This window comes from Camelina sativa, chromosome 1 (genome assembly GCF_000633955.1).
Source record: "Camelina sativa cultivar DH55 chromosome 1, Cs, whole genome shotgun sequence".
Taxonomy (NCBI): Eukaryota; Viridiplantae; Streptophyta; class Magnoliopsida; order Brassicales; family Brassicaceae; genus Camelina; species Camelina sativa.
The window spans coordinates 10896968-10917841 of NC_025685.1; the positions used below are offsets into that span (position 1 = coordinate 10896968).

Here is a 20874-nt window from a genome sequence, read left to right on the forward strand (position 1 = left end):
CATTTTCTCTTCAATCAAACATCACTCCATGGTTTTTTTTTGTTAAAAAACATCACTCCATGGTTGGATGCTCAATCTGGAAGATTACTGTAGTAAAATAGATCATTCATTCTTTCGGATCCAAAATTACTGATGTAAACATGCATGTTGGTTGGATCTTCCATCCGTTCATTCATTCGACTAGAAATCAAGAAATGGGTTCACTTTTGATTTTTTGAACGCCTCAAATTGTATTACTAATCAAAGTTGCGATCTTATTTTTTGACAAGCTGTTCTAATGAGTTGTGATTCCGTATACTTTATCGAAACCATTATTGTAAACATTACCACACTTTCATAATTTTTTTAATACAAAAATTTCTACATTTGCCTAAAAGTTTCAATTACCTTTTATGGATTTGATTACTGTTTACTTGCATTTTTGTGTGAGTTGTGACTGTTTTCCATTATAACAACTTAATGGAAAAAAAAATAAACTATTCGATACCAATCACAGTTGAGGGACATGAAATCAAGAATAGGTTTAAGCAATGTTTTTTTTTGTAAATTTGATCATCATAAAATTTGACTATAATAGTGTGTGAAGTCACTCACAGTGGAGAACTGATGAAGCATCATGAGTCGTGTCATGGGCTCGTGAACACAATCCATCATATCATCGTGACCGTCCGTGAGATCAGAATCTAATTTCTCTGTTGCTGTCAGGAAAAAGGAGCCCACTCTTTTAAGAATTATAAGATATAGGTTCATATATAACCCCTCTGAAGTCACTAAAAGCATCTCCACTCATGGGTACTCTCATAAATACTCATATTTTTGAGGTCCAAAACAATATTAAACAACCCAATTTGGGTCCACGAAGATGAGGATCGTTGTTACGGGAAGCAATTTTTAGCAACGATCTAAGAACGCTACGTGGCATCATATGGTTGGTTGGAGCGAAAATATAAAAGGTTTTTTTTTTCTTTTCCATTTGATCTGTCTTTCTCTCGACTGTCTCTCTCTTCTCTCTCATAGAAGACAAAACTCTCTCTTCTCTCTCATAGAAGACAAAACTCTCTCTTCTCTCTCGCAGAAGACAAACGATCGAATCGGAAAAATCAATGGATTTCCGTTCATGGGTTTGATTTTTCCGACTTATACTGGAGGATAGTTGGTCACCCGGAGACGATGACTTCCAGATCGGCTCAATCGTGAGAGTTGACGGTTCGGTTCTCACGGCTACCAACAGCGGCGGTTCCTTTTAGTGGGACAACGACGGTGGAGGATTCTTCTGGTGGCCTACAGGGAACGGTGAGGTCCATTGGCTACCGAATCGGAGATAGAAGGTTCGTCTTCTCCTTTCCGATTTATTGAATGTATTTGAAATTAATCTTTGGTTGTCTATAATAGTTAGGGTTTCAAATTAATCGATTGATTGTTAGGTTGGTAAATGTTTTATTTCGATTTGACAAATTAGGCATAGATTATGAGATTAGTTTGATGTTCAATCGGTTTTGAGAATTTTTTTGGAGGGTGATTGTCTTTATGTTTTAATCGAGTTATTGTCTGATAATTTTTTCAAGAATTAGTACATTTTTATGTTCTTGTTATCTTATGTTTGTCTGTTTTGTTATAGATTGTTGATTGAATCCTTGTGTTGTTCTCAATATTAGGAGTACAATGTTTTAGTTTATGTCTTGTATAAGTAATTGTGTGATCAATGTTGATCCGGTTGTCATGTTTTGTGCAAGGTGCTTCATAAACTGTGTGTAGCTGATAAATGGTGAAGATTGGTTAAGGTGAAGTAGACACACGGTTGGGTTCTCTTACTTGTAAAGGTATGCTACTCTAGCTTTCATTGTTGTTGTTTGGTTTTGTTTGATTTTGTGTTTGTGATGAATGTGTAGATTTTTTATATTAAGTGTAATATTTTTCTATGTGTTATAGATTGTAAGAATGATTGAAGTGTTAAGTTTGTCTTTGTCTTGAAGTGTTATGTTTGTATTTGATGATGATAATGTTTGATGTTCGGTAAAAATAATTGAACATCAAACCGTGTGTTTTTGTATTTGATAAGTGATGTGATATGCTCAAATTTAACCCTGAGCTACTCTCTCAAATTAAGAGATCAATTATAGTACTTACGGATCAAATCCACAAAGACTCTAGATTCACACAATAGATTTAATAATCTTTTAATTATGCTAAATCAAAATATTAATTTAAAAAGAATGCAAAAATAGAATTAAGAAGTGTTGTAAATTCAGGAATTAAAAACGCTAGGTCTATAGAAATTCTCAGGAAATCATGGAAAATCAGATCAATTAATTAAGCAAGCAGGATTCAACAATTAAGCACCGTTCTTGAACTCTAAACACAATTGTAAAATAAATCAGTTCTCACTGCAAATATTATCTAAATTTAAAATCAGAAAATCCAAATCTCTTTGCAAAATTCAAGGTTAAAAATCAGCTTTAAAATTAGGTTTAGATAAGTTCAGAAAATTACTAAATCAAATCTCTTTGCAAGAAGTAATTTTGCTCACCAAAGGTTTTTGTCAGGAAAATCAATTATATTCTCATATCAATCAATAATCCTAAGATCTAAATCCAGATGATTAATCAAAGATCTAGCAATAAGAACAACCTATGGTGAAGAACAAGAAAGATAATGAATGCTAAATAATAACAGATCTAACAATCCATGAAATCCCTAATGAGAAACCCTAAACCTAACAAGCAAATCTACTCCGACATAATTGTAAGAACACAAATCATGAATAAAATAGATAACATTAAGAGATTAAAAGAAGAAGAAAAAGGAGTTCTGAATCTTCTCTCCAAAAGCTCTCTAAAAATCTCTCAGGATTCTCTCTCAAAAGTTGCAGGGAAAAATAAAGCTTAGGTCTAAACAATGACTATAAAAAACCTATTTATATTCCTAAAACACGTCCAGGGACCAATGATGCAAATATGGAAAATTTTGGGGCAGATTTGTAAATGTTCAAAACTTGTGGGAAAACTTCCGATTCTTCTGTTGGATGATGCATCAATCGACACCATCACTAGCATCGATCGATGCTGACTTCTTAATTCGCCTCTCAACTTTGTAACTCAGCCTCAATGCTTGATTAAGCTCCAAATCTTCCTATTTAGCTCCATTATGCTCTCATCCATGCTAAATCCTATAAAGATTCAAAAGACTCTAAAATTACCAAAAAGACTCTATAAATAAGACTTATATCATGGATAAAAACACCTAAAAACCATGATATATCAACTCCCCTAGACTTAGCCTTTGCTTGCACTCAAGCAAAACATAAACTTAGACCTGTGAAAGAAGTTTGAAAACGCATAAACTCTTTTTCTTTTTAAAGTAAAACCATGATGATCTAAACCATTATCCATATGCTTAGCAGGTAAATCCAAATTGAACCACCATGTACATCTCCGTTGACATTCATAACATCCGAAATTCAAACCAAATTCCACTACTTCCTCCATTAAGCCTTCATCGGTGGGTCTCATCAATTTGATTAATGTCAAGAACCTTCTAGACTCATTCCCATACAATTCCAAAACCAGAAAGATATATCTTTTTACAACATGTGGTAGTCTTCCTCTCCCCTAGACTTATTTTATGCTTATCCTCCTTTGAGCTTTGCTTTGCTGTTTTTTTTTACTATTCTTTTTTTCTCAAAGTTGTACGCGAATAATGGGGTCATTGGTAATTTACTACCCCTTGCTTCCAAGCTTTGTGTAATCATTTGACTCAAGAGTAGAATAATGAGGTCACAGGTAATCTACCTACCTCTCTAAACTGATCAAAATCATCTCATCTTTTTTTTTTTCTTTTTTTTTAACAAAGCTCTCAGGAAAAATATTTCAAACTTTAATAAGGGAAAGGAGTACCATTTTCTTTTGAAGATCTTACTTGTCCGGTATGAACAAGGAGTCAAGCTCTATGAACATCAATCTCCTTGATGAGGTAAAAGAAAAGTGCAGAAATTACCTCAGGCTTTGGTGGATTCAGTTGGAAATTTAGATGTCTCTGGTTTACTGGTCATCCATTGGATTTTCCATTAGTCGGATTAGTGGATTCAATCTGCAGCATTAATCAACCAAGGAAGTACACTAAAAAGAAAAATCATAGTTCCCAACAAAAATTTTGACTCAATAAAATAATTTTTCTTTTTCAAAAACAAAAACATAGTTAGTAACTGCCTCTCCCAGACTTAAACAACACTGTCCCCAGTGTTATCAAGTAAGAGATTGGCGAATAAAAATAAATCAAAAGAGAAAGGAAAAAGAAAAACCTACCAGTGGGTTGCCTCCCACTAAGCGCTTGTTTTCAGTCATTAGCTTGACTGTGTCAGATTTCAGGCATTCGGTGGATCAGAACATGGAAATGAATGCTTCTGAGAGAATGTCCTCTTCATCCAAGGTGGTGTATAAGCTTTAGGTGCATGAGATTTACCAAGGATGTGAGGAACATGACCTGGGTGGGATTTAGGGACGGGTTTGCTTCTTTTATGTCCTGCAAAATCATCAACAGAAGAAACAAGCGCTTTACGATAATCTCATGGCTTGGTTAACTGCAAAACAGTTTTTGTACCTTTGAAATTCTTATTGATGATAAGAGAAGGTTTAGGAGAAGGAGATGCATACTTTGGCCTTACCTGTGGGTTCTTGACTGTAGAATGGTGAGATTTCAGCTTTACAACCGGTCTAAGACTTGCAGCTAAGGAATCAGCTCGAGAATTCTTGGTTTTTGACAAGTCTGGACGTTCTCGTGGAGGTGTATCGATCAATGCTACAACTGCATCGATCGATGCTAAGCCTGCAACTCGTGTTTCTTCAACGATTCTGCAATTTTACTCAGCAATTCGTGTTTCCATAATAAAAACATCATCTACCAGCGACTTGTCATGGATCAGAACCTCATCATGGTCTCTAGTACTAATTAGATGGTCTCCACTCCAATCTTCAAACTTAACAGCTTGCTTACTCACTTTCTCAACAGTCTCCAACTCTTTGACATATCCAGCAGTAATGTCTCCATGAAGCTCTATGATTGGATCATCATCAGAAGCAATTTCCACAAAAAATGTCTAACCATCAATAGTAGGAGCTCTTTTCAGCTTGTCCATCTCAAAGTTCATGACCAAATCATCCACATTCAGAGATATGTGTCCCTTCTTAACATCAATAATAGCACCAGCTGTAGCCAAGAAAGAACGTCCTAAAATGAGAGGATCACTAGGCTCTTTGTCATATTCCAACACCACAAAATCAGTGGGAATCATGCAATCTCCAATCAGAATCGGAACATCTTCTAAGACACCTTCAGGAATCCTTCTAGATCGATCAGCTAAGATAAGAGAGATCTTAGTTGGCTTGAAATCTGTCATCCTAAGTCTCACAACAACAGAATGTGGCATTAAATTGATATTAGAGCCGAGATCACAAAGAGAGTGAGAAAACCTTCATGTGGAGATAGAGCAATCTAACACAAAACTTTCAGGATCTGGTAACTTCTCTGCAACTCTACTCTGAATTATTGCACTCACTTTCTCATATACAACAACTTTCTCTTTCCTCTCTTTCTTCTTCTGTGGAGGCTGATTCAACAGAATTGAGCTGACATCCTTGGTTAGCAAAGCTCCTTCCTCAGGACTCAAACCATTAGTAATCATTCTCTTCACATACCGCTTAATCCCATGAGAAAACTTGACTGAATCAATCAAAGGCATCTCAATTATCACCTTGTCCATCATAGCCTTGCATCTAGCTTCCTCAAGCTCCTGCTTAGATCTCCTAAGCTTAGGAAAAGGAACCTTAGGCCTATAAGCTTGCTCTGAAGCAGGTGGAACTTGAGCAGAAACCGGAGCTGTGCGTGGGGGTTGTCGATCGATATTGACTGAGCATCGATCGATGCTTGATGATAGTTGCGTCGATCGATGCTGCTGCATATCGGTCGATGCAAGCTCTGCAACCGTATTATTGTCGTCTCCTTCCTTTACCAAAATTGCATTACAAGCATGCTTGGGGTTAGACTCTGCTCTTCCAGAAAGAAATTCCTCTTATCTTTTAACAGACCCAGCAGTCTGAATCACTTGATTCTCCAGCTTCTTGACATGAGTGTTTAATGCATCAAACTTCCCAGTAAGCTCAGTGTATACAGAATCAATCTTCCCATTGAAGTCTACTGTTAACTTCTGTTGACCTTCCAAAATCTGTCCAATCATTGATTCCATCTTGCTCTCTGAATTGGGTGGAGGGAGGGGTTGGTAAGAAGAAGAACCGTAGTTCCTAGTGAAGTTGCTGTTTGGATTTCCTGTGAAGGAATTCTTCTGACCAAATCTCTGATTTTGATACCCAGCTCCATACACATAGTTGACATCTTCTGTAATCTCTGGCTTTGTCTCAAAAGTCTCAACATCTTCAGCAAAATGGACAGACTTCTTTCCTATAAGAAGATTGTGGACTGTATCCAACTTAGTATTCACTACAGCAAACTGATTTGAATCATGACCTTCATGTGCTCTTTTCCACTCTAGGTCTGCATTCTTGGTACTGTTGCTTGATGCTAGCCTTTCAATCAACTATTCAGCTTCATCTGGATACCTTGTCTTGAAGTTCCCATTACTAGCAGCATCCAAAGCCATCTGATACCTCCAATCAATCCCGCTGAAGAAGATAGTAATCAGCTGCACCTCTGAGAACCCATGATGCGGACAGTCTCTCTGGTATGCTTTGAACCTCACCTAAGCAGCTTTGTAAGATTCAGCAAGTCCTTGTCTAAAGGTGGAGAGCTTAATCCTCAGCTCATCTGACATTGCATCATCATAGAAATAGTTCAAGAATGCCACCTTGATGTCATTCCAGGTCTTTAGAGATTCCGGTTTAATTTGCCTTAGCCAATGAGAAGCTTCCCCAGCAAGAGAGTAGGGGAAGAGCTTGCAGTAGAGATAGTCCTCTGTCACTCCATTGGCCTTGATGCTTGTGACTATATCCTCAAAGTGCTCAATATGGTCTAGAGGCTTCTAATGTGGCAGGTTCTGGAATGGCCTTTGTCCAACAAGAGAAAAGTAGGCAGACTTGAACTCAAAATCATTCCTTTGGAATGGAGGATGGACAATTGCGGAGCGGTTCTCATAGAACAAGTCTGGTATGTTGAAGTCCGCAAGAGTCTTGACAAGCTCTCCATTGTTATCCCGTCTAGCCTGATTTTGACCTTCCAAGGCTCTAGCATTGCATCGATCGATGCCAATGACGGGTCGGTCGATGCCTTCCTGGTTGCGTCGATCGATGCCATCGTTGCGTCGCTCGACACCATGTGCATCATCCTGAACCATGACGAGTTCTTCCTGAATAACCCAGCCTTCAACATCAAGTTTTTGGCCTTGTTCGTTGCGCACATGACCCTCTTGATCCCTCAAAACTCCAGCCTCATCAGGTCTCAATATGAGTGTTTTGACCATCTTCACTGACTTGGCTGCTTTTGTGTTTTCACGCTCTAGTTGTCCTAACTCTTGGTTTGTAAGCTTCACAATACGACCTGTAGGACTTTTCCTAGTGATAGGCTTAGACATGTACCTGAAACACACAAGAGAAAAGAAACAAAAGCGTGGAAGTAAAACAGAAAAATAAAAATCTAGACAAAATCAAAGACTTTAATCTAATGGTGAATCAAAAAAGTCCCCGGCAACGGCGCCAAAATTTGATATGCTCAAATTTAACCGTGAGCTACTCTCTCAAATTAAGAGATCAATTGTAGTACTTAGGGATCGAATCCAGAAAGACTCTAGATTCACACAATAGATTTAATAATCTTTTAATTATGCTAAATCAAAATATTAATTTAAAAAGAATGCAAAAACAGGATTAAGAAGTGTTGTAAATTCAGGAATTAAAAACGCTAGGTCTAGGGAAATTCTCAGGAAATCATGGAAAATCAGATCAATTAATTAAGCAAGCAGGATTCAACAATTAAGCACTGTTCTTGAACTCTAAACACAATTGTAAAATAAATCAGTTCTCACTGCAAATATTATCTAAATTTAAAACCAGAAAATCCAAATCTCTTTGCAAAATTCAAGGTTAAAAATCAGCTTTAAAATCAGGTTTAGATAAGTTCAGAAAATTACTAAATCAAATCTCTTTGCAAGAAGTAATTTTGCTCACCAAAGGTTTTTGTCAGGAAAATCAATTATATTCTCATATCAATCAATAATCCTAAGATCTAAATCCAGATGATTAATCAAAGATCTAGCAATAAGAACAACCTATGGTGAAGAACAAGAAAGATAATGAATACTAAATAATAACAGATCTAACAATCCATGAAATCCCTAATGAGAAACCCTAAACCTAACAAGCAAATCTACTCAGACATAATTGTAAGAACACAAATCATGAATAAAATAGATAGCATTAAGAGATTAAAAGAAGAAGAAAAAGGAGTTCTGAATCTTCTCTCCAAAAGCTCTCTAAAAATCTCTCAGGGTTCTCTCTCAAAAGTTGCAGGGAAAAATAAAGGTTAGGTCTAAACAATGACCACAAAAAACCTATTTATATTCCTAAAACGCGTCCAGGGACCAATGATGCAAATATGGAAAACTTTGGGGCAGATTTGTAAATCTTCAAAACTTGTGGGAAAACTTCCGATTCTTCTGTTGGATGATGCATCGATCGACACCATCACTAGCATCGATCGATGCTGACTTCTGAATTCGCCTTTCAACTTCGTAACTCAGCCTCAATGCTTGATTAAGCTCCAAATCTTCCTATTTAGCTCCATTATGCTCCCAACCATGCTAAATCCTATAAAGACTCAAAAGAGTCTAAAAATACCAAAAAGACTCTATAAATAAGACTTATATCATAGCTAAAAACACCTAAAAACCATGATATATCATGATGAACCATGTGTGTTTAAAAATTTGCTCAAGGGTTTAAAATTTTCCAAAACCGTGTGTGTCTTAAATTTATTCCTTGTGTTGTTATGCTGTTTGATCACGTGGTTGAGTTTGATTTTCGATTTCATATTTTCCACATGTGTTGTTGTCTTATTTGATTAATTGTTTGAGTTTGAGTTTGTGTGTAAAATTTTCCAAAACCTATATGATTGAGTTTGAATTTAGTATTGACTTTAAAGATCAGCTTTTTGAAAACTTTTACCCAAGAAGATTTACCGAAAAGTGTTTCAATCGGTCTATTCATAGAGATATACTAAAAAGTATATCTCTTTAGTACTAAAACACACATTAGTCTTTAGTTAAATAAACCTTTATTCTATTTGTCTAACCTTTAGTATTAAAGCTCACATAAACCTTGAGGTCTATATAAACGACCATTGTTAAACACTAACCCAAACTCTTAACGTTTATCTCTCCAAACTCTTTCGTTTTCACAAACCTAAACTCTTAGCTTACACTAACACAAGCAATAGATCCTAGAAACCCTTATCGTTTTTGGGATCAAAGTTTTGTTGATCTTTTGAATTCTCAAAAAGACTCCAACTGTTCTGATAATCCTATTCCTCCTATTTCCACCCAATCCTCTCAGCCTATTCAGTTTACTAATCAATTCTCTTCTCAGCCTTCAAACTTTAGCCCTGGGTTCTCTTCACAGCCTCTTAACATAACCCCTACATCTGAATCTGAAGATTGTATCGAGGTTACAGCAGATGAGATTGATGAAGATGGAGGCAGAGGAAGTAGGAAGCGGTAGAGTGCAGAGGAGGATGTTCATCTCATAAGTGCTTGGTTAAACACAAGCAAAGATCCAGTGGTGAGCAACGACCAGCGGCTACAAAGTTTCTGGAAGAGGGTTGCAGACTATTACAAAGCTCATGATGGAGGAACTGGTTCAAACGCAAGAGGGCCTTCACAATGTAAGGCAAGGTGGAGTAAGATAAACCACCAAGTCAACAAGTTTGTTGGGTGTTACTCACAAGCGAGTACAAGAAGGAAGAGTGGACAATCAGAAGATGATGTTGTGAGCATGGCGTATGAGTTTTACAAGAATGACATGAACAAGCCGTTTATGCTTGGACATTGTTGGAGAGAACTGAAGAATGATCAGAAATGGATCACAGAATGACATGAAGAATGTAGCTATAAGCGTACTAAGCTTGCTTTTGAAGGAGATTTCTCAGCTCCTTCGAGCAATGGTGGAGACGAGATGAGGCCTCCGAGGGTTAAAGCTGCCAAGAAAAAAGGAAACAAACATGCAGTTAGTATTGATGTGGATGATGGTTCTGTCAGTAAGTTGGATAAGATAATAGCAATGAAGGATCAAGAACAGGCGGCTAAAGAGAGGCACGGCAAAATGAGATTGCTAGACAGCCTGCTTAACAAGGGTGAACTAACATCTGCTGAAGTCCTACTTAGAGACAAACTTGTTGATCAAATGTTGACAAACATTTATGTTTAAGAACTAACACCCGATTAAGTCTTGTTTAAATATTGTTTAACTTGTGTTCTTCTTTTGTTTAACTATCGTTTAAGTCTTGTTAAACTATTGTTTAACTTGTGTTCTCTTTTGTTTCAGGTTTTGGGATGACATATGTAGCTGTCTCGTTGCCATCTAAAGTGAAACATGTTGGTAGTCAAGCGAATAAAAGCTGTCTTTTTTTTTTGTATTGATGTGTTCTGTTTGGAACCGTGAATGTGTTGGTTGGTTTTTAGTGCCATTCACGGGTGTCTCTTTTGTTTAAGTGTGGTCGGCTTTTGTTTGTTGAACAGACTGTTTGCAACCCGTGAATGTGTTTTGGGTTGTTGTATTTGTTTTTGTAACCCATGAATGAGTATTGATTGTGTTTGTAAGTTCTATATATTGAAGGTTCATGTTCAATTTCATTTGCGCTTCTGATCAATTCTTTTTTCCATTTTCTCCTCTCTAAAACAGAACAAACATTTATCTTCTCATTTCTTGTTCTCATTTCTTCTTGTTAAATATTTCCATTACCAAACTAACAGGTTTCCATAAACCTTAAAAAAAAGATAACCCAACTTCTAATAAGCCTCACAACTAAACCAATTTGACTAATAATGTCTAATTGGAGTTCTGATCATGAGGTTGATCAAATGGTAGAGGAGGAAGTTGATAGTATAGTGGAAGGGATTCAGTACAACTACACTCAAAAGGAAGAACCACCAGCTCCAATATTCCGACGATTGCACATAAATAGAGACCGCGAAGAAGGCCACACTCGGCTATGGAATGATTATTTTGGTGAGAATTCGACTTACACTCACGCTAAGTTCCGCCGTCGCTTTAGAATGAACAAACCATTGTTCGAACGCATAGTCAGTACTATTGAGAATGGAGTCCCGTACTTCAGACAAAGACGATATGCTACTGGAAGGCTCGGTCTTTCTGCACTTCAAAAATGTTCTGCAGCTATACGTATGATGGCATACGGATGTTCGGCAGATGCGGTGGATGAATATTTACGACTAGCTGAAACAACCGCACACAAATGCCTTAAAAATTTTGTAGACGGAGTTATCCATCTATTTGGAGACGTTTATCTCAGATGACCTACAGCGGAAGACCTCCAAAGATTACTGAATATTGGAGAACAACGCGGTTTCCCCGGAATGGTGGGGAGCATAGATTGTATGCATTGGGAGTGGAAGAATTGTCTAACTGCATGGAAAGGACAATATTCACGTGGATCTAGAAAACCGACAATCGTACTAGAGGCAGTGGCATCTCAAGATTTATGGATTTGACACACATTTTTCGGACCACCGGGTACGTTAAATGATATCAATGTTTTGGACCGCTCACCGGTTCTTGATGATATCTTAGAGGGCCGAGCTCCAAGAGTTTCATATGTTGTCAATGGAAATCAATACGAAATGGCGTACTACCTCACTGACGATATTTATCCCAAATGGGCAACTTTCATCCAATCAATTACACTACCATGTGGCCGAAAAGCTAAACTCTTTACTCAATGTCAAGAAGCATGTCGTAAAGATGTAGAGTGTGCCTTTGGAGTCTTGCAACTTGGAGACGTTTATCTCAGACGACCTACAGCGGAAGACCTCCAAAGATTATTGAATATTGGAGAACAACGCGGTTTCCCTGGAATGGTGGGGAGCATAGATTGTATGCATTGGGAGTGGAAGAATTGTCCAACTGCATGGAAAGGACAATATTCACGTGGATCTGGAAAACCGACAATCGTACTAGAGGCAGTGGCATCCCAAGATTTATGGATTTGGCACGCATTTTTCGGACCACCGGGTACGTTAAATGATATCAATGTTTTGGACCGCTCACCGGTGTTTGATGATATCTTAGAGGGCCGAGCTCCAAGAGTTTCATACGTTGTCAATGGACATCAATACGAAATGGCGTACTACCTCACTGACGGTATTTATCCCAAATGGGCAACTTTCATCCAATCAATTACACTACCATGTGGCCGAAAAGCTAAACTCTTTGCTCAATGTCAAGAAGCATGTCGTAAAGATGTAGAGCGTGCATTTGGAGTCTTGCAAGCTTGATTTGCAATCGTGAAGAATCCCACACTTTTTAGGATAAAGAAAAATAAGAAAAATAATGAGAGCATGCATTATCCTGCAAAACACGAACGACATGAATACAATTTCTACTATCCAACGGAGTTCCATCACGGCGAAAGAAGCCGAACTTCTCATGTTGATCTATCGTATTATACAGATAGACAAAGAAANGACCACCGGGTACGTTAAATGATATCAATGTTTTGGACCGCTCACCGGTTCTTGATGATATCTTAGAGGGCCGAGCTCCAAGAGTTTCATATGTTGTCAATGGAAATCAATACGAAATGGCGTACTACCTCACTGACGATATTTATCCCAAATGGGCAACTTTCATCCAATCAATTACACTACCATGTGGCCGAAAAGCTAAACTCTTTACTCAATGTCAAGAAGCATGTCGTAAAGATGTAGAGTGTGCCTTTGGAGTCTTGCAACTTGGAGACGTTTATCTCAGACGACCTACAGCGGAAGACCTCCAAAGATTATTGAATATTGGAGAACAACGCGGTTTCCCTGGAATGGTGGGGAGCATAGATTGTATGCATTGGGAGTGGAAGAATTGTCCAACTGCATGGAAAGGACAATATTCACGTGGATCTGGAAAACCGACAATCGTACTAGAGGCAGTGGCATCCCAAGATTTATGGATTTGGCACGCATTTTTCGGACCACCGGGTACGTTAAATGATATCAATGTTTTGGACTGCTCACCGGTGTTTGATGATATCTTAGAGGGCCGAGCTCCAAGAGTTTCATACGTTGTCAATGGACATCAATACGAAATGGCGTACTACCTCACTGACGGTATTTATCCCAAATGGGCAACTTTCATCCAATCAATTACACTACCATGTGGCCGAAAAGCTAAACTCTTTGCTCAATGTCAAGAAGCATGTCGTAAAGATGTAGAGCGTGCATTTGGAGTCTTGCAAGCTTGATTTGCAATCGTGAAGAATCCCACACTTTTTAGGATAAAGAAAAATAAGAAAAATAATGAGAGCATGCATTATCCTGCAAAACACGAACGACATGAATACAATTTCTACTATCCAACGGAGTTCCATCACGGCGAAAGAAGCCGAACTTCTCATGTTGATCTATCGTATTATACAGATAGACAAAGAAACTACATAATTTGATGGGCATTCGAAATGACGTTCATGATCCACAAATGCATGATCGTTTGAAAAAAGACTTGATTGAGCATATTTGGCAAAATTTTGGTGCAACCCATCAATAAATCTTCTTCCGAATTATGTATAATATGTTTAATATTTCTTATTTTAAATTTATGCTTAATATTCCTAAATTTGTAATATTTTATTATTTTATATTTTATGTAAAAATTTAATATTTAAATAAATGGGCAACCTAAGTAAATTATTCTAGTTGATGATTGATTTTGTTTAAGTTTCTAAATGAATTGTTTTAGTTAGTTTAGTATTAATTTTATAATTAATTAAGATTTGAGTAACCCAAGTGGGTTATTTGAGGGGAGATGGTCTAAGAGTTGGCCTCCACACGTCGAGTGAGTTAAGGGACCATATAAGCTCACATCACGCATTCACTGCTTCATGTCGCATCATCTATCTTTTACGCAGAAGAAAGTAAAAAATAATAATAAGAGAGGTAATAATGGTTTATGGAAGAGGCGTGACCACACACGATGAATACAATTTTGCAATTAAAATTTTGGACTTACTCGTTGATTAAGAGGTGGGTTTGTTGGGTTTTACTTTGGTTAGAACTTATTAATATTAATGTTGGAAATAAAATAAAGAACAAGTGCGTTAGTTACACAATTAAAGTTGTGATGTGTTCGTGGCGTGTCCATCAGCTTTTCAGTATCGGTGTTCTAATTAAAGTCTCTTGACTTATTAATTTCAAATTAACATGAGAGTTTGTTTTGAAATGACAAGCAGAAATCAAGAAAATTGACTAATTATTTCGTTTTTCTTTTTAATTTCGGATCTTAACTATAAACTGACTGTTTGTCAAAAAAAAAAAAAAACTATAAACTGACTAAAATCTTAGGCAAATAAAAACACTTTCCAACCAATCTATAATGACATTTATATCATTTCCAAATTATAAACTGACTAAGTCTTGAATCCTACATCATAGCAATAATATAAAAAGCACGAATCCTGTGTTTTTTGTTTCTTACAATTAAGTTGACGTTTCTTTACAATACTGTATAAAAAAGAATTGGTATCGTTAACCATTAAGTAGTAACTTTAGTCCTCATTTCTTGTTTCTATCCGATCATTATGAAATTTTAACATCACAAACTAAGAAATACAAATATTAATCTTCGTAATTAACAAACTATATCACCAGTAGATAAGACGATAACTTACTACAAAACCTCGTGTCACCACTAGCCAACGCATATGTTCGATTTATGCAAAGTTTAAGGATGGTATATGTAAGATCAAAGATTTATTATGTACAGTACGTATATAGAAGTAGTTGAATATGATATAAGTTTTGACACATTTAAGATTTGATAGGACAAGAAATGTAATAACATGTATCAATATGATTTTGACGACACTAGACGTGACTTCTGTTCAAGACGCATGCGTGCTCCTTGCTACTTCTCAAAGACTTTCACACACTCTTTTTGTTGTTGTTTTTTTTTCGTATTTCTTACAGTATAATTATATACATGGACCAACTCTGACGTTCCAATTATACACACTCTTTTTTATTTTTATTTTTAATGTATAGTGTATATAATGCATCCGACATGTATAATGCCGAATATTTGCTATTCTGTAATAGATACCGCCATGCCAGTGACCAGTGGAGGAGCTAGGGAATCAGTTACCGGAGGTTACCTTGGACAAAACCTCCGGTAACTTTTTTGTACCCCCCCCCAAATTAAATGACGTTAAGATTACTATCATTATAGAGAGTTTCATCAATCTTTTCACGTAGGCAACCAAACAAGAAAAAACATTTAAGATAAGTTAAAAGAGTCACCATAGACACACGACACGAGTTCACGACTTATACATGATAAAGAACATGGAGACAAAAGGCATGCCGTCCATCATTTGTTGCCGTAAACATCTTTGTCTCTGTAAACCAAATGTTTGACTTATAATTGTGTATCATCTCGGTAAAAACCGGATTATACCGTTAATTATCACTTTATCACATAAACTTATGTGTCATTCTTTAACGAAACTATAGAGAAACATGTCTTTAATCATGCCTTTGCTAAAACCATACTTCTCAAGCAAACCCTCTTTTCGAAACCCAGCTTTCTCCAAAACCCTCTGAGACGCTTTGTTCTCAACCTCCACCACCGCTTGTAGCCTCACCACCACAGGAAAATCCTGAAAAGCTTGTCCAACCGCAATCCTCACAGCCGCCGTGGCTATCCCCCGTCCCCAAAACTCTTTAGCCAAGGCGTAAGCGAGGTCAGCCCGGCAACGACCATCACCAGAGTCTGGCTTGACAGAGACGTAACCTATCGAGCGACCTTCTTGGATGAGAGATATGGAACGGCGCCACGGGTGTGGTATGGCCTTGTTCAAGATGTGTTGTTCGGCTTCCTCTAAGGTCTTAACTGAGTCCCAACGAAGGTAACGTGTGACGTCATCGTCACTGGCCCATTTAAAGACGTCTTCGGCGTCTGATACATTGAACGGCCGGAGAAAAATTCTCGGTGGTTCCATTATGGTGGTTATGTAAATTAACCGCAAGAAATGTAAATAAATTACATGAAAAGAGATTATTCTATTGGGCTTAGAAGGCCCATTATTGGATTTTGGGCCTTTACTCTTAAGACCCACATATTTCGGGTTTTCTGTGAAAATTACCAATGTACCCTCATCTTTTACTATCTTCTTCTTCAATTGAGTCTCTCTCGTAGAGGTCCGTGTAGCTTCATCATAAACCCTAAAGATCGAATTGAAACAACCAATCTCTGAACCGAAACCATGGATCCGTTATCAGTGCTGAAAGATTTCACAGTCCGAGGAGAAGCTGATAAAATCGAGCGAGTCGGAGCCAATTACAGATTCGGATCGGAATATTCGTTCCCATGCGCGACGGAGACGGCGTACAGGTCAAAAGGTGGGACTCTCTACACACTAGAAGCATTAGTACACTATGTGAAGAATCATCATCTAAAACTCGGAGAGTATATGCAATCAACCGTCAAAAGCTCAGTCCCGGCGGTGACTTTACCAGATCGGAAACCTCTCCTCGAATACCTCACCGGAAAAGTAGCTTCCTCCGATGCGATTGATTACCTACTCCTCCAGCAGCAAAACGCGCAGAGTCAGAAACAGAACGAAGAGTATCGACCAGATCAAGATAATTCAGCTTTCGTTTCGAGAGAGAGCGCGATTGAAGATATGGAGGTTGAGGATTTCGGCAAATCCGACGAGGACGTTGATTACATTATGCTGATCCGATCCAACGAGCGGCCGTTGAAGAGCAGAGACGCGATTCTTCAGTGTAAGAACAGGGATTTTTATAGTGTGTTGGTGAATTCGACCAAGAGGGAAGAAGAGAGACAGAGGATTGAGTCTCATCAGAGGAAAGATGGATTAGTTGCTAAGAGTAGGTTAATGGGTGCTGAAGAGAGAGGTATTGTAGGGTTTAGTAGTGGTGGTGGAGATGATAATGGCTATGATGCTAACCCTAAATCTAAGCTTCATTTTAAAGCTGGGAAGATTGGTGAAGGTGTTCCTATCATTCTTGTGCCGAGTGCGTTTCAGACTTTGATTACTATATATAATGTTAAGGAGTTTCTTGAAGATGGTGTTTTTATAGAGAATGATGTTAAGGCTAAGGAGATGAAGGGTTTAAAGCCTGATTGTATTACGGTTCAGAAGAAGTTTAGTAGAGATAGAGAGAGAGTTGTGACTGCTTATGAAGTTAGGGATAAGCCCTCTGCCTTGAAGCCTGATGATTGGGATCGTGTTGTTGCGGTTTTTGTTTTGGGAAAGGATTGGCAGTTCAAGGGTTGGCCTTTCAAGGATCACGTTGAGATATTCAATAAGAGTAAGCAATATGATGATTCGATTCTTTTGGTTTTCTTGAGCTTCAGAGTTCAATTCAGTTGAAGCTGACATTTTGTTTTCTATGCTTTGCAGTCGTTGGATTCTACATGCGGTTTGAAGATGACAGTATAGAATCAGCCAAGACGGTGAAGCAGTGGAATGTAAAGATCATCTCGGTGAGAAATTTATTACCCTTTAAAGTATGCTGTTTCTGATAAAATTATCATCCATAGATATGATTTACTGAATCTTGTAACTTTCTTCTTGTGTTTTTGAACTAATCAGATTAGCAAGAATAAGAGGCATAACGACAGGGCTGCTGCATTGGAAGTCTGGGAAAAACTCGAGGAGTTTGTGCGATCTCGGTCACATTCTTAGGATCTAGACTGTTGTAGAATATTTATTTCTGTATCATTTTTCACACTTTTCATCTGATAATCTTACTACTTTCTATAACATTGTAACATAGCGATACAGTTTTATGCAATGTGATTGTTTTCTATTAATGCTAATTTGAAACTTTTCATTAGCTTTCTCTTTCACGTCTCTAATGGTAAATTGGAACTGTTCATTAGCTTTGGAAGGTGAATTGAGATCAATGTATTTTACGGTTTGCATTTTCTACCTTCTGTCTCAAACATTCACTGCCTTCTCCAAAGCTTAGCGAAGGGTAGAGAGCCTGCAAAGCACTGTAAATTGGGGTAACATGTGAAGAATAGAAGCCCTTATGGGATCATCCTCTTTTCATCATGTTGTTGTTACAGGTTGAACTTTTACAGATGATGTTTCTTAATTAAGCTTTAATGATGGTGAGGGAGTTCCTGACTTCTATTTAGCTTGAGCTGTGAAGATTGTCTTACCTTAACGATCCAACCATGGTGTTCCTTAACGATCCAACCTGACTTCTATTTGCCAATTGAAGTTTCAGGTATGGAAACAAAAGTACTGCATTATTTCACATGTTTTTGCTCTTGTTCATAACAGAAGAGGAAGTATTGATCTCAAATTGGTGCACGGATCTGATATGGATATAGACTGTCTTCTGTTTGTTTCTTCCCATTGCATACAACGATTAAAGGTTGGGTCTTCTTATATCTAACTTTAAAAGTGCATCTCTCATTAGCTTTCATGTTCCATAATTAACGCTAGATCGTTGCTTGCCGCCTAAAGTCTATCATATTTTATAGGATGTTTTTATTTCAAGCCAAGTTTGGGATATGAGTTTCCATCTATCATCTCTGGTTCTTGAGTTAGTGATATTTGTTGAGAGAGCTAATGTTCTGTTTTTCACACTGTGTTCTGGAAAGTAATATTTATTGTAAAAGGTAAATAGATCCAACATGCTCTCCGTTGATACAACAAAGCAATATCACAGGGAGAGTAGGGATTTACAGAGCATAAAATACATCACACAAAATCACAACAAAATGTGAATAAATAGGGAAAAATAAAGAATGCAATCTGAGTGGCACAAAAGCTTCATCGGTTTCAGTAGAAACATGGATGGGGAAAATCAGTAACTCAGAAGATTGCGATGTAGGAAGCTGCTGAAAGGAAGGCAAGAAGAGGAAATGAGAACTTGATAGAGCTCACATCAGACGATGGTCCGTCTCCTTCCCCTGCTGGTACGGTTTTCGATCCATTTCCAGGTCCTAACATAAATTCACGATATGGATGCATTAGATAACAGAAAGATAATATTGAGACTGGTGTTTCTTCCTTGCATATGTTTTAAGTCAGTTACCTGAAGAGTTTGGTGATTCTGCAGGAGAGTCAGAAGTAGAACCACCACCACCACCTGCAAAAACATATACTGCATAAGATTCGAAAGCTTTGGGATTGGAACAATCTTCAGAAGCTGATATTTTGAAATTCTTACCGGTACTACAGCGACTGACTGGAGGAGTCTGAACATTACAAGCCTTTGGCAGACCAAGAGCTTGTGTTTGGTTAACGTTGATACCTAGCTGAGAGCCACCACCGTTGAGGACTTGACACAAACAGTCAGGAGAAGACTGGACTACGCTACCCAACTGACGACAGCACTGCTGAGAAGGAGAAGTAGAGTTTCCGGTTATGTAGTTGAGACACGGCGATAAGCTAATCAACACGTTTGTGCAGCCTGACTGAGCAGAGACCCTTGTAGAAGTCATCACAGCCATAAAAACTGTAAGACACACTAAACCCATTCCCATTTTCATGTTTTCTTTAGAAGTTGTGTATGGAGAAAAGAATCCTTTTGAGTTTGTTTTGGTTTAGGTCTTGTTGCGTTTTTTTTTGTTTGATTGAATATTGTGGAGTCTTTGGGTATAAATAAAGAATTGTNGAGAGTCAGAAGTAGAACCACCACCACCACCTGCAAAAACATATACTGCATAAGATTCGAAAGCTTTGGGATTGGAACAATCTTCAGAAGCTGATATTTTGAAATTCTTACCGGTACTACAGCGACTGACTGGAGGAGTCTGAACATTACAAGCCTTTGGCAGACCAAGAGCTTGTGTTTGGTTAACGTTGATACCTAGCTGAGAGCCACCACCGTTGAGGACTTGACACAAACAGTCAGGAGAAGACTGGACTACGCTACCCAACTGACGACAGCACTGCTGAGAAGGAGAAGTAGAGTTTCCGGTTATGTAGTTGAGACACGGCGATAAGCTAATCAACACGTTTGTGCAGCCTGACTGAGCAGAGACCCTTGTAGAAGTCATCACAGCCATAAAAACTGTAAGACACACTAAACCCATTCCCATTTTCATGTTTTCTTTAGAAGTTGTGTATGGAGAAAAGAATCCTTTTGAGTTTGTTTTGGTTTAGGTCTTGTTGCGTTTTTTTTTGTTTGATTGAATATTGTGGAGTCTTTGGGTATAAATAAAGAATTGTGGACGTAAAGGTGGCTTAATTTGGGTGACCAACTCTTTCCTACTTTTCTAACAGTTTTTGTTTAGATCTGTTCAGACTCGGACAAAACGAGTGTTGTGTTGTGAACAGAACTGATCCCTTTGTAGTTTTTTAGGGTCGGTGTTCTTTGTGACGGTCTAGCTAGGCTTGGTTGTTGAACTACTTCCCCTGATTAAGGTTTATGGACTTTAGCTAATTACTATACAATAATACAGAAGTGTTTTGTATTCTTTTATTTGTATTTGACTTGACTAATAATAATAACAACAGGTGTCAGAAAATTCTCAGTTATTCTTGTTTAGTTACCAAAACAGAACAACCGTGAAAGAGTGGTTCATCTAATACAACACAAGACATATAATGTATCTACTACACTCTTCCTCCGGTACACGTGAACCCATCCAATTGGCTAATTCACTT

At 37.8% G+C, this 20874-nt stretch overlaps 7 protein-coding genes across 7 annotated transcripts; 4 read left to right on the top strand and 3 right to left on the bottom strand.

The window, feature by feature from the left end:
• LOC104706525 (glutathione S-transferase T3-like) lies at positions 9688-10578 on the top strand. The gene is made up of 4 exons (XM_010422727.1): positions 9688-9712; positions 9769-10027; positions 10103-10399; positions 10539-10578. Exons 1-4 carry the CDS (start codon positions 9688-9690, stop codon positions 10576-10578), a joined length of 621 nt encoding a protein of 206 aa, XP_010421029.1.
• On the top strand, positions 11039-11530 carry LOC104706534. Its single transcript, XM_010422738.1, has one exon. It carries the CDS (start codon positions 11039-11041, stop codon positions 11528-11530), a length of 492 nt encoding a protein of 163 aa, XP_010421040.1.
• On the top strand, positions 12814-13467 carry LOC104706547. Its single transcript, XM_010422747.1, has one exon. It carries the CDS (start codon positions 12814-12816, stop codon positions 13465-13467), a length of 654 nt encoding a protein of 217 aa, XP_010421049.1.
• LOC104787585 (uncharacterized N-acetyltransferase YoaA-like) lies at positions 15619-16240 on the bottom strand. Its single transcript, XM_010513195.1, has one exon. It carries the CDS (start codon positions 16216-16218, stop codon positions 15709-15711), a length of 510 nt encoding a protein of 169 aa, XP_010511497.1. The 5' UTR covers positions 16219-16240; the 3' UTR covers positions 15619-15708.
• On the top strand, positions 16428-18082 carry LOC104787595 (protein CDC73 homolog). Its single transcript, XM_010513205.2, has 3 exons — positions 16428-17554; positions 17647-17729; positions 17839-18082. Exons 1-3 carry the CDS (start codon positions 16483-16485, stop codon positions 17929-17931), a joined length of 1248 nt encoding a protein of 415 aa, XP_010511507.1. The 5' UTR covers positions 16428-16482; the 3' UTR covers positions 17932-18082.
• LOC104787606 (non-specific lipid-transfer protein-like protein At2g13820) lies at positions 18851-19858 on the bottom strand. The gene is made up of 3 exons (XM_010513215.1): positions 19433-19858; positions 19298-19351; positions 18851-19205 (listed from the first exon to the last, which is right to left on the bottom strand). Exons 1-3 carry the CDS (start codon positions 19752-19754, stop codon positions 19075-19077), a joined length of 507 nt encoding a protein of 168 aa, XP_010511517.1. The 5' UTR covers positions 19755-19858; the 3' UTR covers positions 18851-19074.
• On the bottom strand, positions 19878-20412 carry LOC104706557 (non-specific lipid-transfer protein-like protein At2g13820; the record flags this gene model as incomplete). The annotated part of the gene is made up of 2 exons (XM_010422757.2): positions 19991-20412; positions 19878-19909 (listed from the first exon to the last, which is right to left on the bottom strand). Coding segments are annotated over exons 1-2 (354 nt in total), but the record flags the coding sequence as incomplete, so codon positions are not given.

Excerpts from the sequence above, each read along its gene's own strand:
- LOC104706534 (XM_010422738.1), top strand. The coding sequence starts at position 11,039 with ATGTCTAATTGGAGTTCTGATCATGAGGTTGATCAAATGGTAGAGGAG.
- LOC104787606 (XM_010513215.1), bottom strand. The coding sequence starts at position 19,754 with ATGAAAATGGGAATGGGTTTAGTGTGTCTTACAGTTTTTATGGCTGTG. Across the intron at positions 19,352-19,432 it reads AGTCAGTCGCTGTAGTACCG|GTGGTGGTGGTGGTTCTACT; the intron begins GTAAGAATTTCA and ends ATGTTTTTGCAG. Across the intron at positions 19,206-19,297 it reads AGAATCACCAAACTCTTCAG|GACCTGGAAATGGATCGAAA; the intron begins GTAACTGACTTA and ends AATTTATGTTAG.
- LOC104706547 (XM_010422747.1), top strand. The coding sequence starts at position 12,814 with ATGGCGTACTACCTCACTGACGATATTTATCCCAAATGGGCAACTTTC.
- LOC104706525 (XM_010422727.1), top strand. The coding sequence starts at position 9,688 with ATGGAGGCAGAGGAAGTAGGAAGCG. Across the intron at positions 9,713-9,768 it reads GGCAGAGGAAGTAGGAAGCG|ATCCAGTGGTGAGCAACGAC; the intron begins GTAGAGTGCAGA and ends ACACAAGCAAAG. Across the intron at positions 10,400-10,538 it reads GACAAACTTGTTGATCAAAT|GTTTTGGGATGACATATGTA; the intron begins GTTGACAAACAT and ends CTTTTGTTTCAG.
- LOC104787585 (XM_010513195.1), bottom strand. The coding sequence starts at position 16,218 with ATGGAACCACCGAGAATTTTTCTCCGGCCGTTCAATGTATCAGACGCC.
- LOC104787595 (XM_010513205.2), top strand. The coding sequence starts at position 16,483 with ATGGATCCGTTATCAGTGCTGAAAGATTTCACAGTCCGAGGAGAAGCT. Across the intron at positions 17,555-17,646 it reads CGTTGAGATATTCAATAAGA|TCGTTGGATTCTACATGCGG; the intron begins GTAAGCAATATG and ends TATGCTTTGCAG. Across the intron at positions 17,730-17,838 it reads GGAATGTAAAGATCATCTCG|ATTAGCAAGAATAAGAGGCA; the intron begins GTGAGAAATTTA and ends TGAACTAATCAG.